The sequence below is a fragment of the Scyliorhinus torazame genome, chromosome 11 (genome assembly GCF_047496885.1).
Source record: "Scyliorhinus torazame isolate Kashiwa2021f chromosome 11, sScyTor2.1, whole genome shotgun sequence".
NCBI classification, from domain to species: domain Eukaryota; kingdom Metazoa; phylum Chordata; class Chondrichthyes; order Carcharhiniformes; family Scyliorhinidae; genus Scyliorhinus; species Scyliorhinus torazame.
In genome coordinates, this window is record NC_092717.1 from 65,311,495 (window position 1) to 65,328,244 (window position 16,750).

At 45.9% G+C, this 16,750-nt stretch overlaps 1 protein-coding gene across 2 annotated transcripts in view; it reads right to left on the reverse strand.

Moving 5' to 3' along the window:
- The window catches only part of LOC140385316 (regulator of G-protein signaling 22-like), a 689,200-nt gene that overhangs the window by 114,465 nt on the left and 557,985 nt on the right, over positions 1 to 16,750 (reverse strand). For both annotated transcript variants that reach the window (XM_072467373.1, XM_072467374.1), the window contains one exon: positions 16,244 to 16,345. In XM_072467373.1, the coding sequence (XP_072323474.1) occupies positions 16,244 to 16,345 (102 nt within the window). The remainder of the gene's footprint in view (positions 1 to 16,243; positions 16,346 to 16,750) is intronic.

A 16,750-nucleotide genomic window follows, 5' to 3' on the forward strand; every position in this document is an offset into this window, starting at 1 on the left:
AGAAACCAGGCGGTTCATGGCGACTCACCATTGACTACCGCAAACTATACAAAGTTACCCCTTTAACAGCTCCCACCGTTGCTACGCGTCCCGCGACCATGCTTAAGCAGGGAGTGCAAGCAAAGTATTTCACCGTGTTGGATATCAGCAATGGATTTTGGTCCATTCCCCTAGATCAGGCTTGCCAGTATAAATTTGCATTCACTTTTCAAGGCCAACAGTGCACGTGGACATGTCTCCCCCAAAGCTTCCATAATTCCCCCTCCATTTTCCAGACAAAGAACAACAAAGAACAAAGAAATGTACAGCACAGGAACAGGCCCTTCGGCCCTCCAAGCCCCTGCCGACCATACTGCCCGACTAAACTACAATCTTCTACACTTCCTGGGTCCGTATCCTTCTATTCCCATCCTATTCATATATTTGTCAAGATGCCCCTTAAATATCCCTATCGTCCCTGCCTCCACTACCTCCTCCGGTAGTGAGTTCCAGGCACCCACTACCCTCTGCGTAAAAAACTTGCCTCGTACATCTACTCTAAACTTTGCCCCTCTCACCTTAAACCTATGCCCCCTAGTAATTGACCCCTCTACCCTGGGGAAAAGCCTCTGACTATCCACTCTGTCTATGCCCCTCATAATTTTGTATACCTCTATCAGGTCGCCCCTCAACCTCCTTCGTTCCAGTGAGAACAAACCGAGTTTATTCAATCGCTCCTCATAGCTTATGCCCTCCATACCAGGCAACATTCTGGTAAATCTCTTCTGCACCCTCTCTAAAGCCTCCACATCCTTCTGGTAGTGTGGCGACCAGAATTGAACACTATACTCCAAGTGTGGCCTAACTAAGGTTCTATACAGCTGCAACATGACTTGCCAATTCTTATACTCAATGCCCCGGCCAATGAAGGCAAGCATGCCGTATGCCTTCTTGACTACCTTCTCCACCTGTGTAGCCCCTTTCAGTGATCTGTGGACCTGTACTCCTAGATCTCTTTGACTTTCAATACTCTTGAGGGTTCTACCATTCACTGTATATTCCCTACCTGCATTAGCCCTTCCAAAATGCATTACCTCACATTTGTCCAGGTTAAACTCCATCTGCCATCTCTCCGCCCAAGTCTCCAGACAATCTAAATCCTGCTGTATCCTCAGACAGTCCTCATCGCTATCCGCAATTCCACCAACCTTTGTGTCGTCTGCAAACTTACTAATCAGACCAGTTACATTTTCCTCCAAATCATTTATATATACTACAAAGAGCAAAGGTCCCAGCACTGATCCCTGTGGAACACCACTGGTCACAGCCCTCCAATTAGAAAAGCATCCCTCCATTGCTACCCTCTGCCTTCTATGGCCTAGCCAGTTCTGTATCCACCTTGCCAGTTCACCCCTGATCCCGTGTGACTTCACCTTTTGTACTAGTCTACCATGAGGGACCTTGTCAAAGGCCTTACTGAAGTCCATATAGACAACATCTACTGCCCTACCTGCATCAATCATCTTAGTGACCTCCTCGAAAAACTCTATCAAGTTAGTGAGACACAACCTCCCCTTCACAAAACCGTGCTGCCTCTCACTAATACGTCCATTTGCTTCCAAATGGGAGTAGATCCTGTCTCGAAGAATTCTCTCCAGTAATTTCCCTACCACTGAAGTAAGGCTCACCGGCCTGTAGTTCCCGGGATTATCCCTGCCACCCTTCTTAAACAGAGGAACAACATTGGCTATTCTCCAGTCCTCCGAGACATCCCCTGAAGACAGCGAGGATCCAAAGATTTCTGTCAAGGCCTCAGCAATTTCCTCTCCAGCCTCCTTCAGTATTCTGGGGTAGATCCCATCCGGCCCTGGGGACTTATCTACCTTAATATTTTTTAAGACACCCAACACCTCGTCTTTTTGGATCACAATGTGACCCAGGCTATCTACACCCCCTTCTCCAGACTCAACATCTACCAATTCCTTCTCTTTGGTGAATACTGATGCAAAGTATTCATTTAGTACCTCGCCCATTTCCTCTGGCTCCACACATAGATTCCCTTGCCTATCCTTCAGTGGGCCAACCCTTTCCCTGGCTACCCTCTTGCTTTTTATGTAAGTGTAAAAAGCCTTGGGATTTTCCTTAACCCTATTTGCCAATGACTTTTCATGACCCCTTCTAGCCCTCCTGACTCCCTGCTTAAGTTCCTTCCTACTTTCCTTATATGCCACACAGGCTTCGTCTGTTCCCAGCCTTTTAGCCCTGACAAATGCCTCCTTTTTCTTTTTGACGAGGCCTACAATATCATTCGTCATCCAAGGTTCCCGAAAATTGCCGTATTTATCTTTCTTCCTCACAGGAACATGCCTGTCCTGTATTCCTATCAACTGACACTTGAAAGCCTCCCACATGTCAGATGTTGATTTGCCCTCAAACATCCGCCCCCAATCTATGTTCTTCAGTTCCCGCCTAATATTGTTATAATTAGCCTTCCCCCAATTTAGCACATTCATCCTCGGACCACTCTTATCCTTGTCCACCAGTACTTTAAAACTTACTGAATTGTGGTCACTGTTACCGAAATGCTCCCCTACTGAAACATCTACCACCTGGCCGGGCTCATTCCCCAATACCAGGTCCAGTACCGCCTCTTCCCTAGTTGGACTGTTTACATATTGTTTTAAGAAGCCCTCCTGGATGCTCCTTACAAACTCTGCCCCGTCTAAGCCCCTGGCACTAAGTGAGTCCCAGTCAATATTGGGGAAGTTGAAGTCTCCCATCACCACAACCCTGTTGTTTTTACTCTTTTCCAAAATCTGTCTACCTATCTGCTCCTCTATCTCCCACTGGCTGTTGGGAGGCCTGTAGTATACCCCCAACATTGTGACTGCACCCTTCTTATTCCTGATCTCTACCCATATAGCCTCACTGCCCTCTGAGGTGTCCTCTCGCTGTATAGCTGTGATACTCTCCTGAACAAGTAGCGCAACTCCGCCTCCCCTTTTACATCCCCCTCTATCCCGCCTGAAACATCTAAATCCTGGAACGTTTAGCTGCCAATCCTGCCCTTCCCTCAACCAGGTCTCTGTAATGGCAACAACATCATAGTTCCAAGTAGTAATCCAAGCTCTAAGTTCATCTGCCTTACCCGTAATGCTCCTTGCATTAAAACATATGCACTTCAGGCCACCAGACCCGCTGTGTTCAGCAACTTCTCCCTGTCTGCTCTGCCTCAGAGCCACACTGTCCATATTCCCTAGTTCTCCCTCAACGCTCTCACCTTCTGACCTATTGCTCCCGTGCCCACCCCCCTGCCATACTAGTTTAAACCCTCCCGTGTGACACTAGCAAATCTCGCGGCCAGGATATTTATGCCTCTCCGGTTTAGATGCAACCCGTCCATCTTATACAGGTCACACCTGCCCCGGAAGAGCTCCCAGTGGTCCAGATAACAGAAACCCTCCCTCCTACACCAGCTGTTTAGCCACGTGTTTGTCTGCTCTATCTTCCTATTTCTAGCCTCACTGGCACGTGGCACAGGGAGTAATCCCGAGATTACAACCCTCGAGGTCCTGTCTTTTAACTTTCTGCCTAGCTCCCTGAACTCCTGCTGCAGGACCTCATGCCCCTTCCTGCCTATGTCGTTAGTACCAATATGTACAACGACCTCTACCTGTTTGCCCTCCCCCTTCAGGATTCCCTCTACCCGTTCGGAGACATCCTGGACCCTGGCACCAGGGAGGCAACATACCATCCTGGAGTCTCTTTCACGTCCACAGAAGCGCCTATCTGTTCCCCTGACTATAGAGTCCCCTATAACTATTACTCTTCTGCGCTTTGACCCTCCCTTCTGAACATCAGAGCCAGCCGTGGTGCCACTGCTCTGGCTGCTGCTGTTTTCCCCTGATAGGCTATCCCCCCCGACAGTATCCAAAGGGGTATATCTGTTCGAGAGGGGGACAACCACAGGGGATTCCTGCACTGACTGCCTGCCCTTTCTGGTGGTCACCCATTTCTCTGCCTGCACCTTGGGTGTGACCACACTTACATAACTGCGATCTATGACGCTTTCCGCCACCTGCATGCTCCTAAGTGCATCCAATTGCTGCTCCAACCGAACCATGCGGTCTGTGAGGAGCTGCAGTTGGGTGCACTTTCTGCAGATGAAGCCATCCAGGACGCTGGAAGCCTCCCGGACCTGCCACATCTCACAGTAAGAGCACAGCACCCCTCTAACTGACATTGCGTCAATTAATTAAAATTAAAATTTGTCTTTTTTTTTTTATAAATACTTTTTTTTTTTAAAATTACAAAGTTACTGTCAACTATCTGTTTCCTAGCACTAGATTTCTAATAGAAATGCGATAGCTAACTATAATATCCTCCGATCTCTGGCTTAGATATCCTCTAAATTATAATTAAGTTATTATGTTTAATTAGTTCCCAAATAGTCAAAAAAATTTAGGTTAGAATCCCAACCAGCCACTCAGGTCACAGCTTTTCTGTGATGTCACTTCAGTTTCCCCCCCGACACACACAATTTGAAAAAAGGTATAAAAGTAAAAATCACTTGCTTACCTTCTGAGATGTTCTCAGGTTCTCTCGCTGACAGAGACTGCTCCTCCACCTCCAATCCTTGGCCTGCACAATGCTAATAATATATAATATAATATGGCACTTACCTTACACCAATGGGTCTTATTATTAGGTTAGAGGAGGAGGGTGGGTGGGAGACACTACACGTGTAGTGTCTCGGGTTTCCTCTCCACCAGAATTTATTGGGGGGGGGGGGGGGGGACTTGCCAGAGGTCGAACTTCCGGTTCCCGCCGAAATCCAAAGGGCTGCTCCTGTAAAGGTAAGGTTTTTAAACTCACTACTCACCTCCAAGAAGGCCCCTGCGCACCGCTGCCGCCGAAATCCAAAGGGCTGCTCCTGTAAAGGTAAGGTTTTTAAACTCACTACTCACCTCCAAGAAGGCCCCTGCGCACCGCTGCCGCCGAAATCCAAAGGGCTGCTCCTGTAAAGGTAAGGTTTTTAAACTCACTACTCACCTCCAAGAAGGCCCCTGCGCACCGCTGCCGCCGAAATCCAAAGGGCTGCTCCTGTAAAGGTAAGAGCTTTTAAACTCACTACTCACCTCCAAGAAGGCCCCTGCGCACCGCTGCCGCCGAAATCCAAAGGGCTGCTCCTGTAAAGGTAAGGTTTTTAAACTCACTACTCACCTCCAAGAAGGCCCCTGCGCACCGCTGCCGCCGAAATCCAAAGGGCTGCTCCTGTAAAGGTAAGAGCTTTTAAACTCACTACTCACCTCCCAGAAGGCCCCTGCGCACCGCTGCCGCCGAAATCCAAAGGGCTGCTCCTGTAAAGGTAAGGTTTTTAAACTCACTACTCACCTCCAAGAAGGCCCCTGCGCACCGCTGCCGCCGAAATCCAAAGGGCTGCTCCTGTAAAGGTAAGGTTTTTAAACTCACTACTCACCTCCCAGAAGGCCCCTGCGCACCGCTGCCGCCGAAATCCAAAGGGCTGCTCCTGTAAAGGTAAGGTTTTTAAACTCACTACTCACCTCCCAGAAGGCCCCTGCGCACCGCTGCCGCCGAAATCCAAAGGGCTGCTCCTGTAAAGGTAAGGTTTTTAAACTCACTACTCACCTCCCAGAAGGCCCCTGCGCACCGCTGCCGCCGAAATCCAAAGGGCTGCTCCTGTAAAGGTAAGGTTTTTAAACTCACTACTCACCTCCCAGAAGGCCCCTGCGCACCGCTGCCGCCGAAATCAGCTAGGTCTTTCCAAATTCTCCCGCCCCGAATGCCTCATTCAGTATGTAGACGACCTGCTCCTGCAAACCGATCCCAGGGAAGAGCACGTGGCTCTATTGGCCGAATTACTAACCCTGCTCTAGTCCATCGGATGTAAGGTAAACCCCAAAAAGGCACAGATAGAGGAAAAAAGTACTTTACTTAGACACTGTTATTACCCACGGCAAACGCGAAATTGAACAAAAACGAATTGACTCCATTGTGAAATTGCCCCTGCCCTGTAATGTAAGTGTCTCCGCTCATTTCTAGGTTCAGTGGGACACTGTAGAAATTATATAGATAGTTTTGCCACCAAGACCGCCCCGCTCTCAGAGTTTCTGAAAAATGCCATAGACGATTTAAAACGCGTCCCAGGTTCAGCTCCCGCTTTACAAGTCCCCGACTGCGACTTGCCCTATGCCATAGAGGTAGCAACCACTGACCGAACCCTCTCAGCAGTGCTCCTACAGGAACGCCACGATCGATTAGGACCGGTATGCCTCTAGAGTTTTAGACCCCGTAGAACAAGGATTTTCTGCCTGTGAACAACACTTGCTTTCAGTCTTCTGGGCAGTCCAGTACTTTGCCTACATTACAGGCCTCAGCCCAGTCACGATATTAAACAAGCACCCCCCCCACCCAACTGTTGTTAGACAGCAAACTAAAGGATGGTTCAGTTAGTCAGATCAGAGCAGCTCGCTGGACACTCTTATTACAAGGCAGGGATATTTCTGTGAAACGCACCAAGACCCACACATTCTTAGCAGACAATTTACAATACGCAGGAACCCCACACGAATGCCAGATAATCACAGCCACACAACCCACAGGACCCTTTGTTCCCAAATCGTTACAACCACGTGTAAATGGTGAGACACATATTATATGGAGGACTCACAGGGACGCCTACTAGAAGAGATATCTTTAAAATTACCCGGCCACTTGGGTTCGCAGGCAGCCGAACTAGCAGCCATAGCTTATGTGATTGGTCACCCCGACTCCTTTCCAACGCCTGCTGTCATGAGAATGTCATTAAGAAATGTTTGGCTGCTCATGTTACTGCAGTGATGTCAGAAGGTGGATGGAGCTGAGCTCTGGTTCTGCTTTTTAGCTTCACTTTGAGAAAAGCTTGGGCGTGTCTGTCTTTTTGGTTTCGTTTTTCAGTGTGTTGCAGCTGAAGTCAGCCAAAGCAGCTGTATTGTTGATCTCTCTGCCATGAAGGACTATTTCTTAATCAATTGGGGAATTCAGAATTATAAATGTTTTCAGTATTGAATGTAAACTCTGATGTGCTTCTGTTTAGAGGTTTGTTAAGTCTTCTGGGTGTTAAAAGAACAGCATACAGGTTACTTAGTGTACAAAGAACAAAGAAAGATAGATGGGTCGTTTTTTGTACAGTGTGTGCAGGAGGGTTTCCTGAAACAATATGTTGACAGGCCAACAAGAGGCGAGGCCACGTTGGATTTGGTTTTGGGTAATGAACCAGGCCAGGTGTTGGATTTGGAGGTAGGAGAGCACTTTGGGGACAGTGACCGCAATTCGGTGACGTTTACGTTAATGATGGAAAGGGATAAGTATACACCGCAGGGCAAGAGTTATAGCTGGGGGAAGGGCAATTATGATGCCATTAGACGTGACTTGGGGGGGATAAGGTGGAGAAGTAGGCTGCAAGTGTTCGGCACACTGGATAAGTGGGGCTTGTTCAAGGATCAGCTACTGTGTGTTCTTGATAAGTATGTACCGGTCAGACAGGGAGGAAGGCGTCGAGCGAGGGAACCGTGGTTTACCAAGGAAGTGGAATCTCTTGTTAAGAGGAAGAAGGAGGCCTATGTGAAGATGAAGTGTGAAGTTTCGGTTGGGGCGATGGATAGTTACAAGGTAGCGAGGAAGGATCTAAAGAGAGAGCTAAGACGAGCAAGGAGGGGACATGAGAAGTATTTGGCAGGAAGGATCAAGGAAAACCCAAAAGCTTTCTATAGGTATGTCAGGAATAAGCGAATGACTAGGGAAAGAGTAGGACCAGTCAAGGACACGAGTGTGTCCAAGAATGCAACTGATTTTGGAGAGTAGTCCATGGTGAGTCTGATGGTTGGACTACTCTCCAAAATCAGTTGCATTCTTGGACACACTCGTCTCCATCAAGGACGGTCACCTCAGCACTTCGCTTTACCGCAAACCCACGGATAACCTCATGATGCTCCACTTCTCCAGCTTCCACCCTAAACACATTAAAGAAGCCATCCCCTATGGACAAGCGCTCCGTATACACAGGATCTGCTCAGACGAGGAGGAGCGAAACAGACATCTACAGACGTTGAAAGATGCCCTCGTACGAACGGGATATGGCACTCGACTCATCGATCGACAGTTCCAACGCGCCACAGCGAAAAACCGGACCGACCTCCTCAGAAGACAAACATGGGACACAACCGACAGAATACCCTTCGTCGTCCAGTACTTCCCCGGAGCGGAGAAACTACGTCATCTTCTTCACAGCCTTCAACACGTCATTGATGACGATGAACATCTTGCCAAGGTCATCCCCACACCCCCACTACTTGCCTTCAAACAACCGCACAACCTCAAACGAACCATTGTTTGCAGCAAACTACCCAGTCTTCAGAACAGTGACCACGACACCACACAACCCTGTCATGGCAATCTCTGCAAAACGTGCCAGATCATCGATATGGATACCACTATTACACGTGAGAACACCACCCACCAGGTACGCGGTACATACGCGTGCGACTCGGCCAACGTTGTCTACCTCATACGCTGCAGGAAAGGATGTCCCGAAGCGTGGTACATTGGCGAGACCATGCAGACGCTGCGACAACGAATGAACGGACATCGCGCAACAATCACCAGGCAGGAATGTTCCCTTCCAGTCGGGGAACACTTCAGCAGTCAAGGGCATTCAGCCTCTGATCTCCGGGTAAGCGTTCTCCAAGGCGGCCTTCAGGACCCGCGACAACGCAGAATCGCCGAGCAGAAACTTATAGCCAAGTTCCGCACACGAATGCGGCCTCAACCGGGACCTGGGATTCATGTCACATTACATTCATCCCCCACCATCTGGCCTGCAAAATCCTACCAACTGTCCTGGCTTGACACAATTCACACCTCTTTAACCTGGGGTTACCCCATCTCTGGATCTGTAAAGATTTAATCACCTGCTAATGCTCGCATTCCAAGCATTGTTTGGCATCTTTGAATTTGTCTATATATGTGTTTCTGGAACAGACCTCTTCATTCACCTGAGGAAGGAGCAACGCTCCCAAAAGCTAGTGACATCGAAACAAACCTGTTGGACTTTAACCTGGTGTTGTAAGACTTCGTACTGTGCTCACCCCAGTCCAACGCCGGCATCTCCACATCATACATAATAGAGACACTCCTCCTGATTTCAGTAATCTCTAGTGTTTTCCTCACATTCAAACTCCGTATATGGAAGGCAAAAGCCTCCCGGCCCCCTATATACACAGTTCGAGCTCCCTTCTTTGGAATCCAATAGAGCTCTATTAAGAATGTACAACATATTTTAAAAAACTGTAACAACTGCTGCTAAATGGACCCTTTGTGCCTCTGCACTGATGAAATGTGATAAGAAGGAAGAATGTGGTGCTGCTGTTTAAGTTTGTAGATTTTGTGTTTAGATATGTTTTTTATGTAAAAACCGCAGCATGAGTGTCGCATAGAAAGTTTAATAAGCAACCAAATGTTTAGTATGAATTTAAGTTAAATTAATTTATATGACTTTAATTTAGGTATAAAATAGCCATTAGTAGTGAATTGATTTGATGAATGTATGTGATAAGGTATCAGGTAAAATTTTCAATGAATTCCAGGACAGAGTAGAGTAGGGCCTGAACTGACTGACCAGTGGCCGACTTGATAAGGTCGACTACGGGATCAAGATTGTGATCCACCAGGATCAAAAGGACGGAATGTAGCCATTTAAAATGGCCACCTGCAAAGGACTATGGGAATTGTGGTCAATTTGGGACACAGACAGGTACACAGCCTCTGTGTATGGTGCAAAGAAACCAGACCTGGTGAGAAACTCCCTGTTCATTAAAGATCGGTCATCATTTTCCCCAAGACAGCAGCAATTCGCATTAAGGACCATCAACGATAGCAGACTAACCGGCGCCACCCCCCCTTATTTGGAAACGCCTACGTGCTGGGGACAATGATGGCTAGGACCCGCCCAGCCATCGAGGTATACGCCCCCTAATTGGCTAAGATCAATGAGAGTGATCAAAACCCTATCGATCCATTGGACCTGGAATAAAGGCGTGAAAGAGACGAAGAATAAAAAGCCTTGCGCACTAGGGATCGGCCTCTTTTGGGACCAGCCTGTGCACGACCAACTGTAGCAGAACAACCAAGTTCAAGGACCTGCGATCATTTCCTGAAGGACGAGCCCAGCTGAGACGAACCCAACAACTTCCAACCGACCACGTGGACCTGGATAAAGGACATTCTTGAATTCTCCCCCTGTGTACCTGAACAGGCGGTGGAATGTGGCGACTCGGGGCTTTTCACAGTAACTTTATTGCAGTGTTAATGTAAGCCTACTTGTGACAGTAAAGATTGTTATTATTATTGTGTATCCTCTTTAGTTTATCCTTACAAAGAAATTGAGGTATAACTCTTGTGTTCAAATAAAGTACCACTCCATTAATGATACTGAGTTCAGATCTTATTTTGTAGAATTCCATACATTGACCTCTGGCCAGTGTGAGTTGATGTTCCTCATCACTTCTTGAATAGTTTGGTCCTTCTTGGTGTCTTCTTGGATCTCACATAGTTTCATATCTGACACTGGTAGTAGTGTGGAAATAAGATTGACATGCAGATCCACATCTGCTGCAAATTCACTATTAATATTTTGTATCGGCGCTCTCGATAATTCATCTGCCAAGAACAAATATTTGCCTGCCGTGTAGGTGAGATTGAAGTCATAGCTTAGTAACGTCATCATCAACCTCTGAATGCGTGGAGACATCTGGTTGAGATTTTTCTTGATGTTAACCAAAGGACTAGGATCTGTCTCAACTGTGAAAGTTGGAAGCCCATACACCTAGTTGCGGAATTTCTCCACGTCTACAACTAAATCCAGGCATTCTTTTTTGGTTTGAACGTACCTCTGCTCTGTTGTTGTCATGGATCATGAAATGAAAATGAAAATCGCTTATTGTCACAAGTAGGCTTCCATGAAGTTACTGTGAAAAGCCCCTAGTCGCCACATTCTGGCGCCTATTCGGGGAGGCTGGTACAGGAATTGAACCGTGCTGCTGGCTAGCCTTGGTCTTCTTTAAGAGGCAGCTATTTAGGCAGTTAAACCAGGCCCTAATGCATACGCGACAGGTTTCCAATCGTCATGCTAGAGTTGCAGAAGAGCTGTTCCTGGGCCAACTTTGGGCGTTTCTGTTGACACTTTAATCTGCTTAGATGGGTCAAAAAATGTGACAACTGGCGTGGTGGTTAGTGAAGTCTTGAGCTTCTTCCACTCTTGCTCATGTTGCTCAGGCCAAGTGAAATCTGTTGTCTTGTGCAGGAGATCACATAGATGTGTTGTTTTTGCTGACAGGTTTGGAATGAATTTCCCTATAAAATTGATCACACTCATCACTCTTAAGATGGCTTTCTTGTCGTGTGGTTTTGGCATGTTGTGAATTGCGTGGATTTTGTCCTTGGCTGATTCAATGCCATGCGGGTTAGAGCACATCACCTCGGAATGTGTTACCAACAGTTACTCCAAATTGCCACTTTTGCTTGTTGAGCTTTAGCCCATTTATTCCGACGCTTGTTAGAACTTTAAGCAACCTCGCATTGTGCTCTTCTATAGTTGAGCCCCAAACAACGATATCATCCACGTACACCTTCGATGCCTTCGATTATGTCCTCCATGGGACGGTGAAAAATTTCTGATGCTGAAATTATGCCAAACAGCATTCTCAGAAAGCAGCACTGTCCAAACGGCGTATTAAAAGTGCAGTATTATTTCGTAAAGAATTGTGCACCAGCCATTCAGATGTGATTTCCTCATGGTTTGGTGTTTGATAATGTTCCCTTTTGATATTCTTGTTAAGATCTTTAGGATCCATGCATATGTGAATATTGCCATTCCTTTTCTTTAAACAAACATAGAACATAGAACAATACAGCGCAGTACAGGCCCTTCAGCCCACAATGTTGCAAAATCCATCTAACCTACACTATGCCATTATCATCCATATGTTTATCCAATAAACTTTTAAATGCCCTCAATGTTGGCGAGTTCACTACTGTAGCAGGTAGGGCATTCCACGGCCTCACTATTCTTTGCGTAAAGAACCTACCTCTGACCTCTGTCCTATATCTATTACCCCTCAGTTTAAAGCTATGTCCCCTCGTGCCAGCCATTTCCATCCGTGGGAGAAGGCTCTCACTGTCCACCCTATCCAACCCCCTGATCATTTTGTATGCCTTTATTAAGTCTCCTCTTAACCTTCTTCTCTCCAACGAAAACAACCTCAAGTCCATCAGCCTTTCCTCATAAGATTTTCCCTCCATACCAGGCAACATCCTGGTAAATCTCCTCTGCACCCGCTCCAAAGCCTCCACGTCCTTCCTATAATGCGATGACCAGAACTGTACGCAATACTCCAAATGCGGCCGTACCAGAGTTCTGTACAGCTGCAACATGACCTCCTGACTCCGGAACTCAATCCCTCTACCAATAAAGGCCAACACTCCATAGGCCTTCTTCACAACTCTATCAACCTGGGTGGCAACTTTCATGGATCTATGAACATGGACACCTAGATACCTCTGCTCATCCACACTTTCAAGAACTTTACCATTAGCCAAATATTCCGTATTCCTGTTATTCCTTCCAAAGTGAATCACCTCACACTTCTCTACATTAAACTCCATTTGCCACCTCTCAGCCCAGCTCTGCAGCTTATCTATATCCCTCTGTAACCTGCTACATCCTTCCACACTATCGATAACACCACCGACTTTAGTATCGTCTGCAAATTTACTCACCCACCCTTCTGCGCCTTCCTCTAAGTCATTGATAAAAATGACAAACAGCAACGGCCCCAGAACAGATCCTTGTGGTACTCCACTTGTAACTGAACTCCATTCTGAACATTTCCCATCAACCACCACCCTCTGTCTTCTTTCAGCTAGCCAATTTCTGATCCACATCTCTAAATCACCCACAATCCCCAGCCTCCATATTTTCTGCAATAGCCTACCGTGGGGAACCTTATCAAACGCTTTGCTGAAATCCATATACACCACATCAACTGCTCTACCCTCGTCTACCTGTTCAGTCAACTTCTGAAGGAACTCGATAAGGTTTGTGAGGCATGACCTACCCTTCACAAAGCCATGCTGACTATCCCTGATCATATTATTCCTATCTAGATGATTATAAATCATGTCTCTTATAATCCCCTCCAAGACTTTACCCACTACAAACCATGGAGTTGACCCAACCGGCAGTTTCTTCTATCTTTCTGATTACTTTTAATTCTGTCATTGTGTCTAGCTACTTTTTGAGGCGATCCCAAAGAGGTGCAGGTACTCTTCTTGGTGCCTGTATCACAGGTTTTGCATCCTCTTTGAGCTGTATCTTGTAGCTGAATAGTTGTGTACCAAAACCTGTGAACACATCGTTGAATTTGCTGATAATCGTCAGAGGGTTGATCAAATCCATTGTTGATGCTATATACCAATTGCTCTAGACCTAATTCTTCACAGGACTAATCACCTAATAATGAATCGAAGCCCTCGGATACAATACAGAACGGGACAGAACAAACTGTTGGCGGGATTCTCCGTTGTCTGTTGCCGATATCGTAATCATCGATCAGATCGTGAATTGACTCCGACGCCCAAATTGGGATCGGCGCCGGATTGATGACGCCGGTCAGCCATGCTCTGCCCCTCTGAAATGGCGACATTGCGTCGCACGCGAGTTCCCAACCACGCGGGACATGTGTTGTCTCAGTGGTCGGGAACTCAGCGTGGGGCTGCAGATTGTATCCTGCACCGCCACAGTCTATCGGGATCCGTGCCGTTGGCCAGCGGGGACTTCTGCGAGGGCTGAGGGGATGGCCAGGGGGTGGCCTGTGGGGTTGCGGATGGCGTATCGGGTCAGCACACGGCCAGTTGTACAGAACGACCGCTGGAGCACAGGGCTAAATCGCTGGCTTTGAAAGCAGACCAAGGCAGGCCAGCAGCACGGTTCAATTCCCGTAACAGCCTCCCCGAACAGGCGCCGGAATGTGGTGACGAGAGGCTTTTTACAGTAACTTCATTTGAAGCCTACTTGTGACAATAAGCGATTTTCTTTCATTCATTTCATTTTTCATATGTGGCCCGGGACCCGGCCATTCTACGGCCCTTTTCGGCGTGGGAGCCGGGAGTTTCACCCAACGTCGCTGCAAACCCCTCACCGGTGCTGGAATTGGTGAGAGGTTGGTGCTGATTTTTCATTGCAAAACGCCCGTGAATTCTCCGTTCAAGCTGATACTTAACCACTGAAATGGAGAATCCAGTCCCATGTTCTGCACCACCACACTCTGATCACAAGCACCATAACATTTAATCCCTGAATTATTATAATCTCTCAGAGATATTTTGTGATTTCTTCCAATCGGTTGAATGATTAGATTTTTTAATTTAGTCATGCTGATTAAATTGGCTTTGGCACCAGTGTCTAACTTCAGTTATACCACTGTACCATTCACTTCACGTGGTAGCAGTCATTTGTCTTCATCAACCGCATTTATTTTACATTTTTTGTAATTTTTTAAGTGCTGGAGAATTTTTGAATGTCTCCAAAAAATTCTTCTTCTCTATTATTACTCCCACAAACAATGATGTTTCGTCCCTGGTCACTGTGCTGACTGATCTGGGGTTGAGCTTGGAGTGACAATTCTGAGCAAAGTAATTTTTTTTCTTTGCATCTAGAACAAAACTTGCCAAACGCTGGACAGTCTTAATGTCTGCCTTTTACCACATCTTTCACACAGAAATACTTTGTCCTGATCATTAACCTGTTTGTTGGTATGCAAGAAGCTGCAGGAATTTTCTTGTCTTTTTTTTGAAGTTTCCCGCCTTTTGGAAAAAGGGCGGCAACTGGAGTGCTTTCCTCCAAGATGACACTGCCATTAGAAAAACATTTTAGAATGCTGTGCTGCTAGCTTGTGAGTCTGAAAAATCTTAACTGTTTGTACCAAAGACAGCTCCGATTCCCTCAGCAACCGTTCCCTCAGCTTATTTTCATTCCCACCACGCACAATCTGGTCCCGAATCATGGAAGATTCCACTGCAGAAAAATTACAGGCTTTAGCTTTTAACTTTAAATCAGTGATGAAATTATCTATGGACTCTTCTGTCTTCTGTAAGCGTGATCAAAACACGTAAATGTTCAGAAATTTCATTCTTTCTGGGGGGTGCAATGTGCATCAAATCTTCGAATTACTTGGTTAACATTTTTACTATCTTCATCGTTTGCAACTTTTAAACGTATTAAATACAGCAACTGCTTCGAGCCCTGCCGCTGTCAGGAGCATCATTACCTAACGTGAATCTGATTGTTCTCCTAAGGTTACTGCAGTAGGAAACAGATTAAATTGTTGTTTAAACACGTGCCAGTTGCTGTCCACATTACCATGAAATCTGAGACTCATTGGTGGCTTCACGACTCCTTATTGTTAATACTTGCAATCTGCAAAATCCTCAAATCTCTGTGGACCTCGTGGCATGCTGATACTTTTGCTCATTTGAATACAAAACAGCCCTGGAACCATTTAATGTTAGGAGCATCGTTACCTTACGCAAATCTGATTGATCTCCTAAATTTACTGCAGTAGGAAACCCTGGAACCACGTAATGTTCTTGTTGGATGGCCTGATTTATAGACACTTGTAGCTAAAGCTATAAACTATTTATTAACATTAACTGTGGGTCAATTATATACAAAACAACAGATGAATAACAGTATTAACATGCACAAGCAACCTTTCTCTTCCAGCTTCCTAGTCAGTCTAAGGTCTCCTGACTGTAACATTCACTTATATAATGATACTCCTCGTGGTAGTCGGTGAATTACAATACAATCATGATATCCCTACAGGAATATGATGCTGTGGTAATAACAGAAAAGTGGATTAAAAATGATGAGTGCTGGGTCCTTACTATTCGACAATACAAAGCTTTCAGAAAAGATAGGGAAGACAAAATGGAATAAAAACAGAAAGTGCTGGAGAAACTCAGCAGGTCTGGCAGCATCCGTGAAGAGAGAAATAGAGTTAATGTTTCAAGTCGAACATAATAATAATCCTTATCGTCACAGGTAGGCTTACATTAACACTGCAATTAAGTTACTGTGAAAAGCCCCTCTCTTCTTCCGTTCTAAGTTATTGCTAACTATTGAAATAATATTCATTTCACATGTTACCTGAGCTTGTCTCCTGAGTCTAAAAGGTTGAAATGCTTCTGCGTAAAAAAGTCGCTGATACTCTTTCAGGTCACACCACAAGTTTACACCATTGTTCCATAACTGCAAGATATTGAGAAAAATTATTTTACATTGGAATCAATAAAAGTTTATTTCTATTCTATGTAGTCATTCTAAATAGCTGCTGTTTAGAGAGCTTGTGTGGGCTTCTGGGCAAGTCTGTAACAGAATTTTGCAAGTCCACACCTGTTCCACTGCTTCTATTTTGCTTTGCTGCTACTGTTTTGTTAAACTTTGTTCTTTATTTAAATAAAGAAGATTCTTCTCTTAACTTAACTCAAACCTACAATATTTTGCCAAAGAGGAAGAAACAGAAGAGATTAATATGGCAATACAAGGTTTCATCGTGAATATCTAGCTTCTTTGTGAATTTATTCAATGGAATTTCAAGTGAGCAGCACCATGGCTACGTTCGGAGAGGTTGGAAAGTTTAATGAGCAAACCGAG